General features: G+C 39.2%; 1 protein-coding gene across 3 annotated transcripts in view; it reads left to right on the top strand.

Moving 5' to 3' along the window:
• LOC119734312 (retinoic acid receptor RXR-alpha-B-like) overlaps nucleotides 1–14,878 on the top strand; it is a 39,815-nt gene extending 24,937 nt beyond the window's left edge. For 2 of the 3 annotated variants that reach the window (XM_038207747.1, XM_038207745.1), the window contains 5 exons: nucleotides 2,149–2,328; nucleotides 10,318–10,484; nucleotides 11,072–11,198; nucleotides 11,920–12,144; nucleotides 13,756–14,878. In XM_038207747.1, the coding sequence (XP_038063675.1) occupies nucleotides 2,149–2,328; nucleotides 10,318–10,484; nucleotides 11,072–11,198; nucleotides 11,920–12,144; nucleotides 13,756–14,006 (950 nt within the window). In that variant the 3' untranslated portion in view covers nucleotides 14,007–14,878. The remainder of the gene's footprint in view (nucleotides 1–2,148; nucleotides 2,329–10,317; nucleotides 10,485–11,071; nucleotides 11,199–11,919; nucleotides 12,145–13,755) is intronic. The other variant, XM_038207746.1, reaches the window with a different exon arrangement.
• The last annotated feature ends 6,732 nt before the right edge of the window (nucleotides 14,879–21,610 follow it).

Genomic DNA, 21,610 nt, shown 5'->3' with positions numbered 1-21,610 from the left:
AACACAGGCTAGTCACCAGCAGTCAGATCATATGTTAAGGAAGCACTGTGACTAGTCAAACTCAGTCAACAGACCACGAACAGTTCAGGCAAAGTTGTGGGCACAGCTGGCTTATCAATTACCCACAGCCAAAGCAAAGCTGTATCAAGTTACATAACAGTCACAGTCAGTCAATCTTGCTTTATGTAGGCTGGGAATTCTTAACTGTTGAAAACAGTCACTTGATTGATTTTGACCGAAAGGACCACTTGGCGCAGAATGTATGTTTGCATAGGAGGATTAATGATACTTGAATGGCAAATTAAAAATTTCAGAGGTAGCAGGGACAGGAAAAATGTCACATTTTGGAACCCACTTTTCCAGAATGACCCACGTACCAGTACTGCACGTGTGTGTGTGCATACATGAAGGCGCCAATTTGCTGTCTAGGATAATTTTATGACTACATTTAACAACATACATACCGGTATGTACGGTACCAGTACCAACACCAATACGTAAAAACGATAATACGACACAAAGCAGGCACTAAGCTGATGAGAATGACTTTTTGGAACCCACTTTTCCAGAATGACCCACATACCAGTATTGCACGTGTGTGTGCATACATGAAGGCACCAATTTGCTGTCTAGGATAGTTTTATGACTACATTTAACTACATACATGTACGGTACCAGTACCAGTACCAGCACGTAAAAACGATAATACGACACAAAGCAGGCACTAAGCCGATAAGAACGTGCTTGACATTGAAGCGAAACCGCAGATCCGAAAAGCTCTGTCCTTGAATAACGGCTATATCCTTTTCACAAGCCGAAGCCTTGCTTTCTGCCAAAGAGCATTAATGTGCACGTCTTTGAAAGCACTCGCACACACACACACATCACGTTATTAATGTGAAGCAATTTATTAATATTCTGCAAAGGCCAAGGTCGCATCTCTGTGGCTGTTTGTTCATTTCAATTATACTGGTAGCTGATAAATGGATACAGCCAACATACATGGCAGTTTAGATGACTCTCACGGATTGTAAAAGTCAAAACGCACAGAATTTCACTACTGCTGCTTCTAGGGTTGTTTTGGCAATTTAATTAGGAGAATGATCTCTGGCTGTACAGCCAAGATTAAAAAAAAAAAAAAAAAAAAAAAAAAAAGTGGAATACTTGTGAAATATTTATATGTGGTCGTGCTTCTGAATTTATTAATTTATGTCTTGGAGCATGTCAAGGGTTCTTTATAGAAGAGGAAACCTAAATCTCTGAATAAGCCAGGAATTTGCTGAGAATCCCTTCCAGGAAGTGTGATAACATCTTATCACCGTCTTGGGGTGTGAAACTCAAATCTGTTTCGGAAATTAATGAAATTCACTAAAGTGCATGTAAACAGGCTGTTCTTCATCAAAGATGATTTTCTTCAAAAGGTTCTGTGGAAATTTAAACGGAACTTGCGGGCGTGGATGCTGCGCTTCGCATAGGGTCAATCTAGCGGGGTGAATCTTACAAATGATCAGTGCGCACTCCATTGATGTATTTTTGAAAAGGGGTTCATTACACAGTCAACTTTCGAAATGCATATTCATATCGTATTACAGCGATACATGTGTGTTTTTGGAGTGTTTTCATAGGGATAATGTTGTAATATTTATTTATTGAAAGTGTTAAAGAAACAAATTTACTAACAAAAACAAAACCAAACAAACAAACAAACGTGTCAACAGTGACTTCAGAGGACAGTGAAATTGGAGCATACCATTTAGGCAATACATACAGTAACCAAGCCTCTCCATTAGCCTTTGCATTTTGTGCATGGGCACGCTCTTCAGGCCTTTTACAAAAAGTATGACATATAGACATCAGACTGACAGACATCAGACAGACAGACATCAGACTGACAGACATCAGACAGACAGCTTAAGATCTTTTAATATACATAAAGGATTCCTTCAAATTGTTTCTAGGGAGAAAAAGATGGAATAATTTTTGAAACGGATAATTCTCATTTTGGACCTTTTTGTCACGGCTACATGTAATTCCAAAACAAAAAAATTGTGCCAACGTAGTCATTTCTTTGGCAAACATGCTCTTGACACAATTATGTGGTATGTTTTTTCATCCCCCTCTTCTGTTCTCTCCCCCGCCCCCTTTTAGGTAAGCACTATGGTGTCTACAGTTGTGAAGGCTGCAAGGGGTTCTTCAAGAGGACAGTCAGGAAGGAGTTGAGTTACTCGTGTCGAGACGATCGGAACTGCATCGTGGACAAACGTCAGAGGAATCGCTGCCAGTACTGCCGCTACCAGAAATGCATTGCCATGGGCATGCGCAGAGAAGGTAATGGGGGTCATTTTATGCCCTTTTCCTGGTCCATCTCACCTGCATTCATTTCCAGGCTAGTTTATACTTCACCCGAAGGCAGATGCGAAATGAGTTTGATGTCGGGAATCATCGAAAATCGCCAAATGTGTTCAACGTTTGCGAATTCGCAGCGCAGAAACTTGACGTGATTTCATAAATTCTTGCTAACGCAAATTTATGCGAAATGATCTTGACCTCGGGAATCATTCGCTGCGACAATAGCAAATGTGTTCAATGTTTGCGAATTCACAGTGCGGAAACTTACCGTGATGTCACAAATTCGCTTTCGCTTTGGCGCCGAGTATAAACCAGCCTTGAGACCTGTGCTCCATGCTCAACCCAAATACTAGTCCGAAAGATTGGGACTCTCAAGACTGTGTAGTACAGTCCCAAAACTTAAGAAAGTAAAAACATGCAATACAAGAAAATAGACTGGCACATGAAACGACCAGTCCAACACCCTTTTAGTACGGCATCAATCAACTGTGTCAAAAGAAACATCTGGTACCCAGCCTCTATTTTTACACATTTTCATAGTCGTGCCACCAGACTACTGAAGGGTCAATCTTCTCAAAACGTTGGACATGTACCGGTCTAGTCTTAGGCTTCAAATTGAAATCACTTGGCGTCACTCTCAGGTGCAAAATGTTAAAGAAAAGTCGCCTTTAAAGATTGAATTGAGACCTCAAACTTGGCTGGTGAAATACTGAGGACCTTGTCTTTGCCTCATGAAGATTTTGGAGAATTTTGTTGGCTAAAGAGTGAGTAAAGTCGGCCTGATTTTATTTTGCATAAACTCAAGGTCCCAGGTGCCCAAATACATAGATTGTTCTTTCAGACAGACGTGCTTTATGTGTCAAGTTCAATTGACTAGATTTTGATGTCTCTCCAACTAAAAAGCTGATCTTTTGGCAGGCGCGGATCAAGGCAGGGTGGGGGGGGGGGGGGTGCTAAAAAAACCCAGCTCTGTCCAAAAATATTTTTTTTACCTAGAAATTCATTAAAACAATGCGAACCCCCCCCCCCTTGCTCTGACTCCCCCCAAAAAATTATACTGGCAATAATGTCCGCGTTTGGACAAAATACGGACAGAGCCAGCTTGTTTAGGGGATATTTGTACGGTACTAGTCTGTGATATAAGTGATAATAATCGTCGGATTTTAACAGCTCCCCCCCCCCCATTGAAAGTATGGTATGAGCAATTTATACAAAATTGCTTGAAGTCTTCTTAATGACAATTGAATGGCAAATTACAAAGTACCAAGGTAACAGGGACAGGAAAAAGGTCGCACTTTGGACCCTCAATTAATAAAATGACCCATTTTCATGCATAGATGGGTTTGAAATTGTCATGCCGAAAATGTTCCAAAGAGAAAAACGAAATACTTCGTCCAAAATTCAGCCAACATCCATTTCTTGGCAGATCCTGTACAGGTACCGTAGTCTCTAATTCCCAAATTTGTGTCCCATTATGACGCATGGCATGTTCGCTCTAATCATCGCAAAGAACGAACAGAAACCAAGGTCAAAGTCACATGAAAAACAAGAGCAGTGCTGACGACAGAACTGACGTTAGGCATGCGTCCACAGAAATGAGACTTGAGCATGACATTTAACGTAGACAGCTGTGGTTTGGCGACAGTGTGGTGGCATAGGTGTTGGTCCATAGCTGTCTCGCAGCTGCCTATGCACCTAGCGCTAATACCAAGCTGTTTATCACAATACATTCATGCAAGTGATGCAGCTCTTATGCATTTCCGTACACAAACCTGACACTGATATCAAGTACACAAAAATACATGTAGCTGTATTCCAGTTACTGTCAAGGGCAAACAGAAAAGTAGCTCAAAATGTGATGCGATCAAGCTACATGAGTCGTTTGTCGGGAATTTTCATTTGGAGATTCAGGCCAAAATAGGGCCACTTCATTACATCATTTAATCACATCTCTTGGTGTTCCGACTTCTATAATTTTTGAACTAAAGATGGTATCAGCATGAGGTTTTCACAGCAGTAATGCTAAGATTGTGCTCTTTTCAAATCTGTAATAAAATTTTTTTTGACCGGGGTCGACAAACGACTCATTTAGCTTGATCCCATCACAAGTATTTTTTTTTTTGGAAGTATTCAACCGAGAATCACTTAAAAAGCAACATACGTCGGCTGATATTTTGACTTTACATGTGTTATTGCTGAGTAAATTTGTGCGGTGAAGATCTCTCCGGAAATTAGCCCCATGGCAAAGTAATAGGGCTGTTCATGATGTCTCCTTTCAGTTGTACTACAGCTAGATAAGTCCGACGTTCATCTAGAATTAATTGAATATCCTGACATTATTCAGCAGTGTTTGATTGTAGGATCCTTGAGGGAAAACTGACCAGGACAGTGCGTATGCCAATTTCCACATTTAGGATGTAACGTTTACGTGTTTAAAATGTTTAAACGAAAAACAGGCTAAATCGGTTTACAAATTTTCCAAAACGTTTAAACGAAACGTAAATTACAAAAAACAAGAACTTACCTTCATGCAATCTTTTTTCCCCCAAATACTGCCCCCAATTTACCAAATTTAGTCAGTCCACATTTTGTTTGCAATCGGTTACACATCCGTGAAGGGGTGCAAGCCAGCTAGTCTGGTTCTTGACTTGACAATTCCCCAACGTTTTTAAATTGCTTTGTTTCGTCTAAAGTAGGGCCAGTGAACCAGACTACAAGAAAAGCATTTTTTTTCCTTGGTTTTTCCAGCATCTATGAACACAAAACTTTACACACGCAAGTGCAACAATATTTGCTATAAAATACTAACCCCAAACCCATCCATTTCTGAAAATTACAGCTAAAGCAAATGTTGTATATTACCGGTACCTTTAAACTCCTACAGTCCATCAGGAATGTCATTGACTGCGTTTGTGATATCAGTAACATATGAAAAATACAAATTATTTTTTATGTTCGGCCATAAAAAAAATTATTAGCACAATCATAAAATGTAATGATCTCAAAATATATTATACAAAAGACACCATTAGAAGGCCTGCAGTTTATTTTTTTCTGAATTCTTTTTTTTTTTTACCAAGAGACATCATCCATGCTCCAAAAATCGTATCATCGCCGTCATTATCATCAGCTCTTGTGTCCTGAAGGCACAATACCTCCCATGCATGTTTGTCCCAATACCCCAGTTTCTACTGTCCTATTCATTCAGAATCCGTCTTCTGGGCGATTCACATTATGCAGGCACCCCACGGATATTTATTGCCATCAGTCATGGTGTAACATGAATGAATCGGTGACGTTGGCTGGCTGGCATTTAGGACTGTTCAATTTTAAATATGTGACCCGCTCTGCAAAAATGAGTCTGATGTCGCATAATTTGAATTCAAGCTTTTGCCACTTTTAAATGGAAACAGTAAACATTTGCTTATAATTTGGACTTTTTGTTTTTGTTTTATTTTGGTTGTTTGATAGTTTTAGTTCAAATATCTTACGCAGAAATTTAAATATTGTAAGAAAAAGACTAACAAAATTGTGATTGTTGGTGCTTTTCTTGGTTAGTTACAGTGTATTTGTCATTTTTCAAACCTTTTTTTCTCCATTGAGACCTTTCTAGCTTTTCAAAACCTTGACAGAATTAAACAAGCACAACAATGCAACCAAATATCCTAGAGAGGTCCCTGATATATCAAATGAAAGCTTATTTCATTCCCATTTTATTAATGTAGTGAACTCAAAATGTCAGTTTTGCCACAACAGACTCATTTTTGCAGAGCGGGTCACATATTGATGTCTGTCCGGACGTCTATTGTGACAACACGCAGAGTGGTGCATTGTGAAAGGTTATCAGTCAAAATATTGAAGAGACCCACAATCATGACAGAATGCTTTAAAGGCATATTTACCATCCAACATGGGAGAATCATGTCATAAGCTCATCAGTAGAGTCCCGTTGGGAAACATCTTGGGCGACATAAAGGACCTTTAAGAGCGTTTGAATGAAAAATGTAGCCACAGAGGCCTCCTTTCTCTTCTGTATTATTAAAAATCTCTTTCTCAAGGTCAAGTACGTTGTACCCTTCTTACAGTCATGTTTTAGTACTTGTACATGGAAAGTTGAAATGTGTTTTGTTGTTGTGATATATTTTCGATTGGTTATCGGTCTTATTTAATTTTCTGGCACTATATTTAGTCATTGCAGTTCTTGCGCTGTGCATTCATGTTCTCTAAATTTTATTCTCTGGCTGATAATGCTGGGGTGAAACCCAATTTAAGGGAAGTTTTATTGAATCACGTATGTGTGCACGTAGTTGGTCGTTCAGTAGGACATTGACACACTGTATGAGGCACGTACATGTACATACACGTAAATATTTTGTCTAGATGTGTTCGATCTCAGTGCACATTCAGCAGTCAGAAGACACTCCCAGCAGATTTTGAACACATTGTAGGCATCTGGCCACGTTGTGCCATCTGCCATGTAGTTTGACATCTGCTGTACATATTCACGTCAGGCGTTCTTGAATAATTTACCCGGTCATACATGTACATGTTCACATGCAAGATTATGAATACTTTAAATGCATTTTTTTCCCAGATGTCCGCAATATTCATGTTCACTTGTTCTAAATAATTAGCATCAATCTATTGGCCAATTGCTCCATTTCCTTTCAAAATTATGCAAGTGTCCCTGAAATTAGAAAAAAACCTTGTGATTCTTCAGAGTGCACTGCAACTTTTTTTGAAACAATTAAATGCATTCATAAAACTGCTGAAAAAAATATAGTTCTTCAAATGTGTGTTTTGCCGTTTCATGGCTTTACCAAAACACAACAGTTTTCAATTGACTTGTCTTACTTGTGGTCCAATAGGCTCGTTATCAAACTTCTGAGAGATTATCCTCATTTTCACCAAAACAGCTCTGAACCTTTTTTTGTGTGTGGATATACATGTAATCTTTTCCATTCATCTCTTGATTTAAAATGTGACGCGGATACACCTTGCTTTTGTCAAAGGGTTTAAATTCATAGCATCCCCTTTGGAACCGCTATCCTATTTGTGACAGATCTTTCCTTAAACACCGGTAAGAAAAATTGTGGACATCTGAAAAAAAAATCCCGAGAGCATTAAAAAAGCAAATCTGGGTGAATTTCCTACAGGTGTTCAGCTCCCTGGGTAGAACACTTCCGGTACGTCGTCGGCAGAGGAAATCTAATTTTTTTTTTGGGGGGGGGGGGAGGGGGTGAAAAACGAAGAACCAAACCCTTGACGTAGTTATTGTGTCAGAAAGTCTGCAAAGTCGCATTTGTACCACACGTCCTTTGAACTGTTTTGTCAGATTCCTTCCCCCCCCCCCCTAAAGGAAAGACCTAATTGCTTCCATGGAATTTCAACAAAGTTTTTACACTTAAATGCAGTTGCCAATCTAGGTGTGTGTTAGGGGGGGGGGGGTGGAGGGGGTGTGCAGCCACTGACTAATGTTATGATACTAGTAAAATGGTGCTAAACTTCCTAACATTATGATTATTGGTCAATAGAATGTAGGAGAAAGCAGTGTAGACGTTTTTGATTTTCCGTGGGGGGGGGGGGGGGAGGACCTTCCCTAGGAGGGCATGCCAAAGGCACACCGTAGACTCATCCCCTGAAAGCTACAATCTGCCCAGGCTGTGTATGTGTGAAAAAATTGCAAATATACTTAATGTTGAATAAGTCTTGATGTTTTTCAGGTGTCGTGCTCTGTACATGCTCAAATTACTTACATGTACCGGTACATGTAAAACATGTATCACGTCTTGTCAGATAATAACCCCTTTTGATGGTTTATAGGGCAAGCGTTTTTGATGTGATTTGGTTTAATAATTGTTGAGAGTGAAAAATCTTACCGGTACCTCTGGCATTGTCTAGTCAGCATTGTGCAAAATTCAAAAGGAATGTCACAGGATTTTTGGACCATTGACACTGATGGTGTTGGGATTGTCGTATTAAAAAAAGGATGTGAGAAAAGATGGTCAAAGTGGAACTATTTAGATTCCATTGCTAGGCAGAAATTTTGGGCAGGTGGGTAGCAAGCCTTTTTACAAGAAAAACTATTACCAATTGATTTCAGGCGCTTATCACTGGGTTCTTACGGTGTACGCATGTGCTAATTGAGTTGTAATTGAGTCAATCGCAAGTCAATTCGGGCAATTCACAATGCAATGCGCCACCAAGAGTTTGCCATGGAGAGTCCATTTTTCTAGTTTACGGTCGACAAAACATTTGAATGAGTGTCAGTAGACAACTTGAGCTAATTTGTTATAGATTGGGGCGTAGCGTTCTGCCGCCTCACAAAAAACACCACATTGATAAAAAGAAAACAAAAGGGCAAACAGATACTCGAAGCAAACCTTTACGAAACTACTGACTGGAAAAACGAACAATTTCAAATGTCCCGCGCTGCGAATTTGTTGACCATCTCCCACAATACACTGGGAAAAATGAACTCTTGGTGGCTAACTCTTGGACTCTTGGTGGCGCACTGCATTGTGAATCGCCCGAATTCACTAGTCAGGTCAGAAGTACCATTTTGTTTCAATAGCTTGTGAGTTGACTAGGGACTAGATGACTTGTGATTGACTTGTGATGACTTATGACTGACTCACTACAACTCTGTACAGAACGACAGTGTACAGGAAAGCATGCTGCAGTTACAATACATTTGATATTGGCATATGCTTATTAAGTAAGATTTGAGGCTTTGCATGGTGGAGATACTAAATAATGAAAGGTTTGCGGAAATACCATGTGCGAATAATTTCTCAACTAAGAGAATGGTTCTGAAAAGAACCAGAGGTATAAACTCGACGTTCCGGTCAGTATGCTCTGACCGTCTTCAGGAGAGTAGCTCTGACCGTCTCCTGAAGACGGTCAGAGCATACTGACCGGAACGTCGAGTTTATACCTCTGGTTCTTTTCAGAACCATTCTCTTAGTTGAGAAATTATTCGCACATGGTATTTCCGCAAACCTTTCATTATTCATATGCTTATTGTTACACAACTGTGTGCTACTGGTACATACAACTGTACGTGTACATGTAGCTCACAGCTGGCATGCCAGCTTCACCGAACTACAGGGTGTTCCAAAAAAAAACTGTACAGTTTTTCAGACACAGATTTCTCAAAATTGGGGAGACAAGTTGAGATTTTGTTAAGATACCGGTATTCCTAAACTACTCGGTACAAGATCTTGGTGATGCATACATATGTTGAAAATAAACTAATAAAGCGTAAATTAAGAAATGCCGGCCATATACAGAAACAAAGTGTGTGTTTCCACAAGTGTGTATGAGATATGGTCATCGTTATTGCAGGTCTTTGTGCATGCATTGCAGTTGTTTTGACCGTCTCTCATAATCGTAGACCTACATGTGGACAAACTGGTTTTGGACCAGTTTTCTGTAAATAGCCGCCATTTCTTAATTTAAGCTTTATTTTCAACGCCATTTTCATCATATAACACCAAGATCTTGAAGTTTAAGATCTTAAAACAATTTCAACATGTCTCCCCAATATTGAGAAATCTGCGTCCGAAAAAGCATAAACTTTTTTGGGGGGGGGGGGTAGGACCCACCCTGTAACATGTACAAGACTTCTGGTGTCAATTTCAAGGAGATGCCATTAGAAAGTATCGCTGAGCAAATCTTTAAACTACGTACGTAGTAAAATCAGAACTGAGCACCAGTCACTGTCAATACAAATTGCATGACATCTTGGCTGGTGACCTGTTTTTGCTGAAAACAAATTTCTGTTACGCAACTCCATGAGATTGGCCCCCGGAGTCAATTTCCTTTTTTTTCTAAACCGAGGCCATTACGGTCTAGTTCCTCGACTCCCACCTCATGAACACATACATAACATTCACACACATTCATGCACACACCAGCCACCGTGTTATGTATTTCAAAGCGTCACTCTGTGTTCATTTCTCGGAGCTGTGTGTCTTGCAGCTGTTCAAGAGGAGCGACAACGGAAGGAGAAGTGCCAGGGGGAAGGGGAGGTTGAGAGCACTAGCTCCGTCAACAACGACATGCCGGTAGAGAAAGTGCTGGAGGCTGAACTGGCTGTGGAACCCAACACAGACACATATGTCGACACACCGGTGAGTTAGTAAGGCCAAAGAAATCCAAAGTTGTGTTTCCGGTAAGCTGGTGTGACAGAGAGGACTTTGTTGGAGGGAACTCTTAAACCATTCAAATTTAATGAACAGTACTTACGTAATTTGCATATTAGAGTTGTAGATTTCATTTACAAGGCCTTTGCATGGGCAAAGTGTATACAGAATATGTACATGTGCTTAGTTTGCTGTACACTCTTTCCAAAAGTATCAAGGAAAAAGACGCTCACGGGCAGAACTTGAGAGCCCAAGACTTCTTGGCCAACACAAAAAATCAGCCCATCGAGCCTCACGTTGAATGCTTTTACCACAAGCAAATTTGGGTGTTCAGTTACCCTTGCTTGAACTCACTTTGAAATCTGAAAATGTTTTTACAACCTGTCCCAAATTCCCTCCAGCTGTTTTGGTTCTCTCTGTCAAGCTGGCAAATAAAACCAATGTCTTTGTGACTGGATGTCTAAGATGCTAGAACATTCCATGTTTCATTCTTGTTCTCATCTCTGTGTTCACCTGTGTGAGACATTGGTCATTCTCATTCTCATCATCAAACTCTTCCTCACACACTTGAACAGCATGACCCTGTTACCAACATTTGCCAGGCAGCGGACAAGCAGCTCTTTACGTTGGTGGAATGGGCCAAGCGAATCCCGCACTTCACAGAACTACCTCTGGACGATCAGGTCACACTCCTCAGAGCTGGTAAGCATGCCGTCAGAGTTTGTTTTAAAAGTTCTAAGCACGCAAACATACTGAATACAGAAGGGAATCGGTATCTTTCCCATGCTACTTGCGATGAGTCACAAACATATCACAAGGCTCGTTTACAATTAATATCACAAGTCAATTCACAAGTCCAGTCACAAGTAACCAGAGATTAACAATGACAAAGGAATGTCTTTGGCACAGTTCCTTAGAATAGCTTGTGAGTTGACCAAGGACTTGTGACTGGACTTGGGACTGGACTTATGAAAGAACTTGTGACTGGACTTGTGACTGGACTTATGAAAGAACTTGTGACTGGACTTGTGACTGAACTTGTGACTGGACTTGTGACTGGACTTGTGAAAGGACTTGTGACTGGACTTGTGACTGGACTTGTGACTGGACTTGTGACTGGACTTGTGACTGGACTTGTGACTGGACTTGTGACTGGACTTGTGACTGGACTTGTGACTGGACTTGTGACTGGACTTGTGACTGGACTTGTGACTGGACTTGTGACTGGACTTGTAAAAGGACTTGTGAAGGACTCGACTACAACACTGGCACATGCATTGGAGCCAAAAGTTTAAAACTTAATGAGATTCCTAGATATTGACAGAGCCTTTTATCAGAGGAAAAATGTGATCACTGGGGCTTGAATCTGACAATGGAGTCACTGCATTTGACAAGTAAATCTCTGTACCCCTTTTTTCTGCAGGCTGGAATGAGTTACTGATCGCGGCGTTCTCGCACCGTTCAATTGCCGTCAAGGACGGCATTCTCCTGGCCACTGGTCTGCATGTGCATCGGAACTCCGCCCATCACGCAGGCGTGGGCACCATCTTTGACCGGGTACTGACGGAGCTTGTGGCTAAGATGAGAGAGATGAAGATGGACAAGACGGAACTGGGCTGCCTCAGGGCTATTGTCCTCTTCAATCCAGGTTAGTCACAGGGTCCGTGAAGTGAATTTTACCCTGGGGCATATTTGTAGCAAATATCCAGTCCTCTGAAAATGTATAAAAACTATGACGCGCCCCTTTTTGGTGAAAAAAAAGTTTGCACTTTTTAAAACTTAAATGTTTCATGCTTTTCCTGACAACTAAGGGTGCTGTTGCTGTGATGTCACTTTTTGGAACACACTCTTCGAATTCAGGTTTTTCTCTTCAAATTGTATATCCAAAATTCTGTATGTTGAAAACATTCGTACATAAAGTTTCTCATTTCCTTACGGTCATAAACCGAATCAAGAATAAATCACCGAAAGCAGAAAAAATAACCTCAGCAAAGCCCTAAAATTCTGGTGACTTTTTATGCTGAACCTGAAGTTTCTGCCTTGAATGACATCACAGTTTTGCTCATGAATATGGAAATTTTTATTAGCATGAAACCTGAAAAGGGCACCGAAACGCGCTTAAAATTGCAATATGAAGATCAAAAGTAACGTTTAATGGAACACAAAGGTACATTTCAAGGATTGCATTTAAAAACAAATTCATTAAATGGACCCTTTAATCTGGACCTACTCATATCCTTCCATGAGAATTCGGGTGACTTCCAGGAAGGTAGAGCCGATTTTACTATACATGAAGCTTGGAATCCAATGGAAATTCGAGTAAACAGAACGGGCCGCTGTTTCCTATTCACAGGCATGCAACTTTTCCTTGGATCTGCTGATTTCCTCATTTTTTACTTCTCACGAATGCCTTTACAAATTGAAAAACACTGTATTAAGTCTTGTGTGGTTTGGAATTTCCTCGTTTTTTTTCTCAATTCTCAGTTACATGCCTGTATTCAGCAGTAGAATTTCAATGTTTAAAAAAAAATGAAAAGACATTGGAGGTAAAAGGAATGGAATCATAATCCATAAACATTGGCATTTTTTTGCAGCTTCTTGTTTGGCTTTATCCATCTCCCTGAGCTTTACTGTCAAAATCAAATGGAAAGAATTCAAACTATGCCTTTGTTTTATTGGGTATATATATGACATTTGGATATTATCCTTATTTTGTGCCGATGGGTGTCCCAGCATGACTTGAACCAATCTTCCCATTGGTCACTGTAATCTTCTAGTTCAAGAGGTTGTGAGAAGCTTGTGCTTTTGATGTGTTGATCAGCCTGTAGTGAATGCTACTTTGGATTTGCTAACAGTGGTCTCAACTTATGAAAAGATATGAAAAGGTCAGGTGATAAGTTTGAGGACCGTCAAATAACGCCATGGTCAAGTGGTTATGGTGTTTGACTCATGTGCCAAGATGCGTGGGTTCGAATCGTACCAGGAACATGCTGTTTGTGCCCTTGGACAAGACACTTAACTTCAATTGCCTCTCTCCACCCAGGAGTATAAATGGGTACCTGTGAGGGTCGAGGACCGATTGAGCGCTGATATCGGCTGCCGCGTGGTCCCATGGCCTGATGAACGGGGGAATAATTGTAAAGCGCTTTGAGATCTTTCATACGATGGAAAGCGTGAGATGAGCACAATTATTATTAATTATTATTAAAGACTAAGGTGGCTGACAGGTGCTGATGTCTTTTCCAATTGTGTTGAACAGATGCGAAGAACCTGAACTCAGTGCAGAAGGTGGAGGAGCTGAGGGAGAAAGTCTATGCCTCCTTGGAGGAATACTGTCGGATGCAGTATCCAGACGAACCGGGCCGCTTTGCTAAGCTGCTGCTGCGTCTGCCGGCGCTACGCTCCATCGGCCTCAAATGTCTGGAACACCTCTTCTTCTTCAAGCTGATCGGGGACACGCCCATCGACACGTTTCTCATGGAAATGCTGGAAGCCCCTAGCAACAGCTGAGCCCATTGGCTGACGGGAAGACCAAGCTTTGTATCCGAACAGTCTGTGGTGGTTTGTTTGTTTGTTTAATTGTTTGTTTTGTTGATGTCTGGAAAGAAAAAACAACAACAAAAAAATGTGATTTGTGGTACACAGATGCAATATAGAATACAATCTGTAAAAGGAGGAAATTTGTCTAGGTACTTTGGGAATTTTTTTTGCAACACAAGTAGGGCCCTCTTATGCACATATTCTCACTCTCACAGCAATTACACTATTTCCACACTTGTAAAATATTAGAAATATCCACATGTGTTGTACTGTTCAAATTCGGAGACTCCTAACAGCATTTTGACAGCTGGGCTTTGAGAAATGTGACATAACTTTTTTTGTCAATGAAGAATTCACCCACAAAGGATCATGTTTTAAATCCCTACTTGTGCATAATTTGTGAAATTGTACATAGGCTAACCCAATTCATGTTTCAAAATATTCGGTGAAATTACTTTCGTTAGATGCTTGAATTCAGTTACTTTTCCTAGATTCTATATAGAAGCATGCTTTGAATAACGTAATGAAATCAACTTTGTGTTCTAGTCCATGGATCATTGGTTTTTTTTGTAACAGAAAGTGTGGATTTGCTTTTCAATTACACAGCATGGCTTGAGGAGTTACTTCGTACAGAGTCACTCTTAAAATAATGCTCAATTCAAAAGGTTCCCAATTTTAGAAGTTGAAATATTTTCCATGTTCAACTTTAAACTAAACATAAAATGTTATCCAAGCCTCTATTTTAAAATCTGAATTGAATTTTACAGCTTGATTGTTTCTGAATCCCCAAATGTTTAATTTTGCCAAAGTCGAAGCAGTGAAAATTTAATGTGGAGAATATGCAGAAAAAAAGAATGATTGAACTGTCTTTTAACCCTAACTCCCCAGGCATTTTTGCAAGGTTGCAACCTCAATCCTGCAAAATCCTCCAACTGCCTCCATGTACAAATTGCATACAGCCTCAATCCTCCAAAACCATCCGTTATTTCTTGAATGTGGTCCTTGGAGGGGTGACCACTGCCTCAATCCTGCAAAATCCTCCAGCAATCACTGTCAATATGTTGAGGCAGAGCCAGTGACATCCTGGAGCAGTGCGGAGGATTTTAAGTATAATCTAGTCCTAAACAACACATGGTCCGGCCTAAGACCTTGACACAGTGCATCCTCCAAAATCAGCCGCACACTTTTTGCCATATAGCCTCAATCCTGATGAATCCCGCAGAATCCAGTAAAGAAGATTTTGGAGGATTTGGAAAGGTTAAGGTTAATCAATGGTTAGTTGCAGCAAGAACAGACGGACAGATATGGAACCGTCTGTCAAATTCACCAACAATGAATATCAACTGAAAACTGCTTTGAAAGACTAAATATTCCTAGTGGGTTTCGACAAGGAGATGCTTTGGTTGCTGTGAACTTGTTCTGCAAGTGCATCCCTCATAATCGATGCTACCTCAAATACCACAGGCGCTGAATATATTCTAAACAGTGGTTTGACCAACCTGCCATCAGTTTGCTAGTCATGTGACTCAGAACTTTGTTGTCATTGGTGGATGCTGCTATCATGTGATTTTGTCTTTAAGAAAGAAACTAGAATTTGAAAAGGACAGTTTTCAAAAATAAAACTAAAATTTTAAAAATAAACATGTAGATAGTCATCACTATTAAAATAAAGTGAAACATGTTGTATGTATAACTGTTATTTTTACTTGATATTTAACCTATTTAGTATGTTACTGCATGGCTGAACAAAAATAGGCTCATCTAAATTACAAAGTCTGCAATGAACCCCGGTTGTAGATAATTCAAGTTGGCATGCATGTGTAAATTTATCCTTTAGACTATAACTAAAGGCGGGATAACATTGATGAAATTAAACTTTCTATTTTTACCCGAGCCCAACTTAGTGGTAAAATCCTAGACATTAAAACACAAAAATTGCCATTTCTTTAAATTACTCCTCATTGACAAATTTGGATTGTGAAAAGTTAAGAAATACAACAGATTTTTGTTTTCTAAGTCTTGACTTAAAGAATGTAGGTTATCCTGTTCCCACATTGCTATGATTATGTGGCCAGGGCAAGTCCAAGAATTGCACACGCTGTGTCCCATGCGTAATGGAAGTTTAACTGTCGAAGATATTCATGAATGTCAATGTTTGTTATTCTACTGGTGGGCATCTACAAGGAGAATACCCAACAAGAAATTGTATGTATAGTCTTTGCAATGATAACGTAATTAAAGTTAACATGGTGTTGCGTATGGGTTAAACAGGGGAACTTTTCTTGGACGCATCCGCTTATCTTTCAGTTAAAGTTTTAGGATACCCAAATCGTCAGAAATGTAGCCATTGTCCAAGCTTTAAAAAGGGTTAACTTTTTTTTGTTTGTTTACACATTTGGCTCTACACGGTGTTTCCTGCTCAACATAATGTGTCTAATCACCAAAAGGTTGTTTACACTCGTCAGACGTATACAAAAAAATAATCATGTTTGTTGTAAATTGTGATTTTTTTTTTTACACTTGTGCTTTTAAGTTTGTCCATGGCTGTTGGAGTGGACTTTTCCCAACTCTTGACTATTTTTGCAGACTGGGTGAAGCCTCACCCATTTTTTTCACCAAAAAGACATATTTGTGTTTCATTACCGATTTTTCGACAGGGCGAATTTTCGAACAGGGCGATTGGGGTTGATTTTTTTTTTTTCTTTCACAAAGTAGTTTTGGAAATACTTTGTTCTTGTTGTGTTCATGCTTGTGGTACGTAGTTGTACCACTAGAGAATATATTAGATAATGACTCAAAGTTGTTAATAGTTTGTTTGTCGTGGTCTGCTTGTATTGATATACACAAGGAGTTGAGAATAAATACATTGAAAAGCATTTTGATTAGCCAAACAAAACCATCAGAGTATGTTTGAAGGATTAATGCAGACTAAACAATGAGTGTATCTGTAAGCAACAATATTTTGTTTTATTGAAACCAACAAATGCAAGTTTTGTGTAGTCCATACACTGGAGAATTTAGGAACATTTCTAAATTTGTGACGCTCGTGTTATTTTTATCTTGATCTTTTTAGGAAATGAATTGTTGCTTTTTATTCTGTTTTGCATTTTGTTTAAGAACTTACATGTAAAATGCCCCTCAGTTTAAGTTGAAACAATTTCCAAAAATTGTTTCAAATTAAGCAATGGTGAATGGTTAAGGTTGCTGTACATGGAGTGTATCACGTATTTTACTTTCACAAACAAGAAAGGTGGATACAAACTGTCAAAGTCAGCAGATTTTTTTTCTTTTGTGTAATGATATTTTTTAAATCACGTTGGAATCAGACAATGAAATAGCTTGCTTGCCCTGTATAAACGATTGATTTGTATACAAATAATTGAGTTGTATCCCACCGCTGTCAGTTTGGACATCGAGTTCATTCCAATTTATTTGTGGATGACTGGTTGAAAACCACGAATGCCAGAACAAGCTAGCAACATGCAAAGCTTGGTACTACATCCAGTTAGGATGCTTAGTGCCAGACAAAGACCAGAAGCTGTCAGATCATCATCATACATTTAATGGAAATTACTAAGCAGATTCTTCATCATATTGTTTTAAGCAGTGTAAATCGTTCTCTGTCATGTATCGCTGTGAGCACACTGTATTAAATATTTTATTGTGAAACCCATGTCGATGGAATACTGGAGAATTACTCTATGGACTATCTAACACAAATGGATTTTTCTGCATGATTAATTAGACGTCTCACCGATGTATTAATAGCTACCTATCAATTCACAGTAATGCGATACAAACGACAGTTGCCAATTGTCTCCAATTTTATTGTTTTGCAAAACCATACATTCAAAAACCACTTCTCTCCAAAATTCCCTAGTATTGCTCGGTAGCCTCTATGGCTCCAAACATTGTAGTGTTATTATAAATGTTCTTAAAACACAATATCTGGGGTTGGTAAACTTTCTATAAACTTGTTTGAAATAATGTTTAACAAGTGATTGTAATATTATGTATAAAGTGATATTTCTTTGATATCCAAATTGATTTAGATATTTTACAAGCTAGAACTATGACTGTGATAGTTTTAACAGGAATTGTAGCTCTCTTAATATTCGCAGTCACGACACAGCCATTTGTAACCTGTGCATTCACAGTAGTTCTAGGTACACTTTTGAAGGCTGGTATAGTTCTGTTAGTCGGTGTTTATTCGACTAAGGGAAAAGTGCTCTGAAATATAGTGACGTGTGAAATATGGACTTTTTTTTTTGGAAAGGTGATTTTTTTTTCTTGGCTTTTATTGAAATGAATAATAGAATTTTTTTTCTGTTGTGTATTTAGACAGATTTAGTGATGAGGTTTATGTAATACTTGATCAGTGGATCTGAGTGTAGAAACGTAATGGTTACTATAGCTGTGCTTGGCAAGCTTTGATTGGTGGAAAGTGATGATGTCATTTAAAAAATTTGCATATTTGAAGTGCTCAAAGTGTAGAAAGCGACCAATTTTGGCATATCCCCTTCTATGCAGAAAAATGCTTAAAAACGGGAATAAACAACAAATTGTAATATTTTAATAAGTTTGACTATTGGGGGATATATTTACAGGTGGATAAAGAGTCATCATTATTGTGTAGCTTGATCTGAATTAGCAAGGTAAATGCCAAATTGTATGTGACAACTCAGAAAAGTATTCGTCCATTTAACAAAAAAATGAGTTTAACCACTTAAAAGGATGACTCAAGAAATGGCTAATTCTGCGACATTCTCTAGTGAGAAAATACCATAGTGATGTGACTAAATCAAAGAGAACTATGTTGTTAATTATAGTATAAGATATACATGTATTATGATATCTTCAATACCAGAAAGATAGTAACAACGAGATAGAAGGTACACACATTAAGGTTTGCCAAGTATCAGTAGGCCAAGATTACCCGCTTCCGTATAATAAAAAAGTTGAAACATGCTGTATATATTGCTATCTGCCAAAATACATGTATAAGGATAAAGTGTAAAAAAAAAAACAACCTAATTAGTGGCCTCATAATTGTGTCTTGACTTTTGTGCTGCAAATATTTTTCCCGCTTATATATAGCAACACAATAGGAATGTTTTATGTTAATCAATTTGGAACAAAATATGCAGACAAGTAGAGATAAGTATGTACATGATGTTGTGTACATGTATTATGTATATATTCACAGGAATGCCATCAGCTCTGTTTTGTCCACATTACGGTACGGAATGTATCTAATACTGTATCTGTGAATGGAGGATTATAAAATCAGTGGGGTAACACTTTTGTTTTTGTCAACGGAGTCTTGTTTTTTCAAATTGTAATTACATGTAGGCCCATGAACTTGGTCAGGGATGGCGGTCGGCGTAATTTTTTTTCCTAGGAGGGTTAGGGGCAATGTCATGAATAATTTAGTTTTTCCTTTGAATCATTGCAAGACTTAGGTTCTCGTTCTATTTTCCCCTTAATTTAAAATTATCTCAGTGATAAATTTGGAGAAGAAAAATAGCTGATGAAAATGAGCAGCCACGACGTGGATTTGAACCAGGGATCTTTGTATCCATAGCTCATCTCGCTATCCACTAGGCTACTGTGTGGTAGCTCGCCGACAACCGTTCTTTAAAATGCTTTAATGTATTGTAACTAGTTGAGTAACTAACAACGATGCTGTTGATGTCATTGTCCGTTCTCATGGATAAACATGAATTATTCATGACATTGCCCCTAACCCTCCTAGGAATAAAAATTACGCTGGCGGTCGTTTGAAATTGAAGATGGCTACCCCTGGTTGATTGTTTGCAAAACTTGGAGTTTTGTGTTGGAAAATAGCACTTGACCTCCTCCCACCTTCACCACTGTAGAAAATCAAGAATTGCAAATTGTCTGTTGGGTCCTTGGACAATGCACTTGAGGGTACAGGGCTGAGTATGCTAAAATACAAATTGTCATCGGACTACTCATTCAGGTTTACCTTGTTTAACCCTATCGGTATTTTTGCTAGGATGTAACCTCAATCCTGCAAAATCCTCCAACTGCCTCCGTGTAAAAATTGCATACAGCCTCAGTCCTGCAAAATCCTCCGTTATTTCTAGAATGTGGTCTTTGGAGGGGCGACCACTGCCTCAATCCTGCAAAATCCTCCGGCAATCACTGTCAGTATGTTGAGGCAGAGCCAGTGACATCCTGGAGCAGTGTGGAGGATTTCAAGTACAATATCGGCATACATTTATGCACGGTTAAACAACACAAGGTCCGGCCTAAAGACCTTGACACAGTGCATCCTCCAAAATCAGCCACACACTTTTTGCCCTGTAGCCTCAATCCTGCAAAATCCCCCATTTTGCAAAGAGGATTTGGGAGGATTTGGAAAGGTTAGGGTTACAATTGGAGAATGTATTTTCTTCGTGAATACAATCATGCTTCTCTTTTTTTTCTCAAGCTTTTCAGATAAAGATTTCTAAAGGGCAAAGGGTATGGAATTGTTTTTGATGCTGCACATCAATAGAAACTTGGTAATTTTGCCGAGGGATCACTTGAGGATTTGTAGTTCCATGACACCGTGTTGTATTTTGATTCCTTCGTGATCCAAGACGGTTTACCGTGAAATTTTCCAGCCGTTTTGAGAATTTGCTCTGTCCTCATCGATAGCCCAAATATTCCTTTGTTCGCCATGGGAGTCGCTCGTGTGGCACCTGCTTTTCGTGCGTGGTAAGGCTTCAGGGTTTGTTTATTTTATGACTTGCGGAGACGTTTGTTTCGCGACGAAATTAAAACGGATCGACATTGGCACTTTATTAAAATGTACACACGACCTGAATAATTATAAGGGGCATGGTATAAATGCAGAAATATTAACCAACTTTCCAAAACGAGCGATAATTCATGCAACTACACGGATACCCTTAGAAAAACTCAGAAAACAAAAAGAGCTGATTGGACGGTGACATTTATTTTAGGGGGTAGTGAAAAATGAAGTAAACACAAAAATGTTTCAGTACAGTCGGGGATGGCCAAATGAAATAGCTTTTTTTCGTTTTAAACTGTACTGTCAATAGTGTTATTTGTGGATTGGCTTGATTTTCCATTGTTCAAATTTGACAGCTTACTTCCCTCTTTCAAACTTTCACGTTCCTTAATATCCGCCCCGCCATTTAATGGAATAGTCAGAACTCTTAGCCAATCAGAGTGGTTCTTGTATCGTCGTTGGCAAAAGCCGAACGTGGTACTTCGCACGTGGTTTGACCTTTCAACATGAGAAAAATAATTTGCATGCGTATTGTTCTTCCGTTTGGCGGGAAACACTTGTACCTGTAATTGTAACCGTGTGTAAGGTAATTTCTTCTTAGTAGCGCTTTTGTTGGTAGTCTTCACAGAATAATGGCGGCGGACTTGTGACACGTGTTTTGCCGTTTCAGTAGAACACAGAGAAATTCTACTTACGGGATAATGACGTGTATTGTTACATGTAGGCCTACGGTACATACCCGAATTCCGTGGATATTTCGTGTTTCCTGTGACTTTTAAAAACTGTTGGAATAAGATGTTACAACAGGAAC

The sequence above is a fragment of the Patiria miniata genome, unplaced genomic scaffold (genome assembly GCF_015706575.1).
Source record: "Patiria miniata isolate m_02_andy unplaced genomic scaffold, ASM1570657v1 HiC_scaffold_27, whole genome shotgun sequence".
NCBI classification, from domain to species: domain Eukaryota; kingdom Metazoa; phylum Echinodermata; class Asteroidea; order Valvatida; family Asterinidae; genus Patiria; species Patiria miniata.
This window is presented reverse-complemented; position numbering and strand designations above follow the sequence as displayed.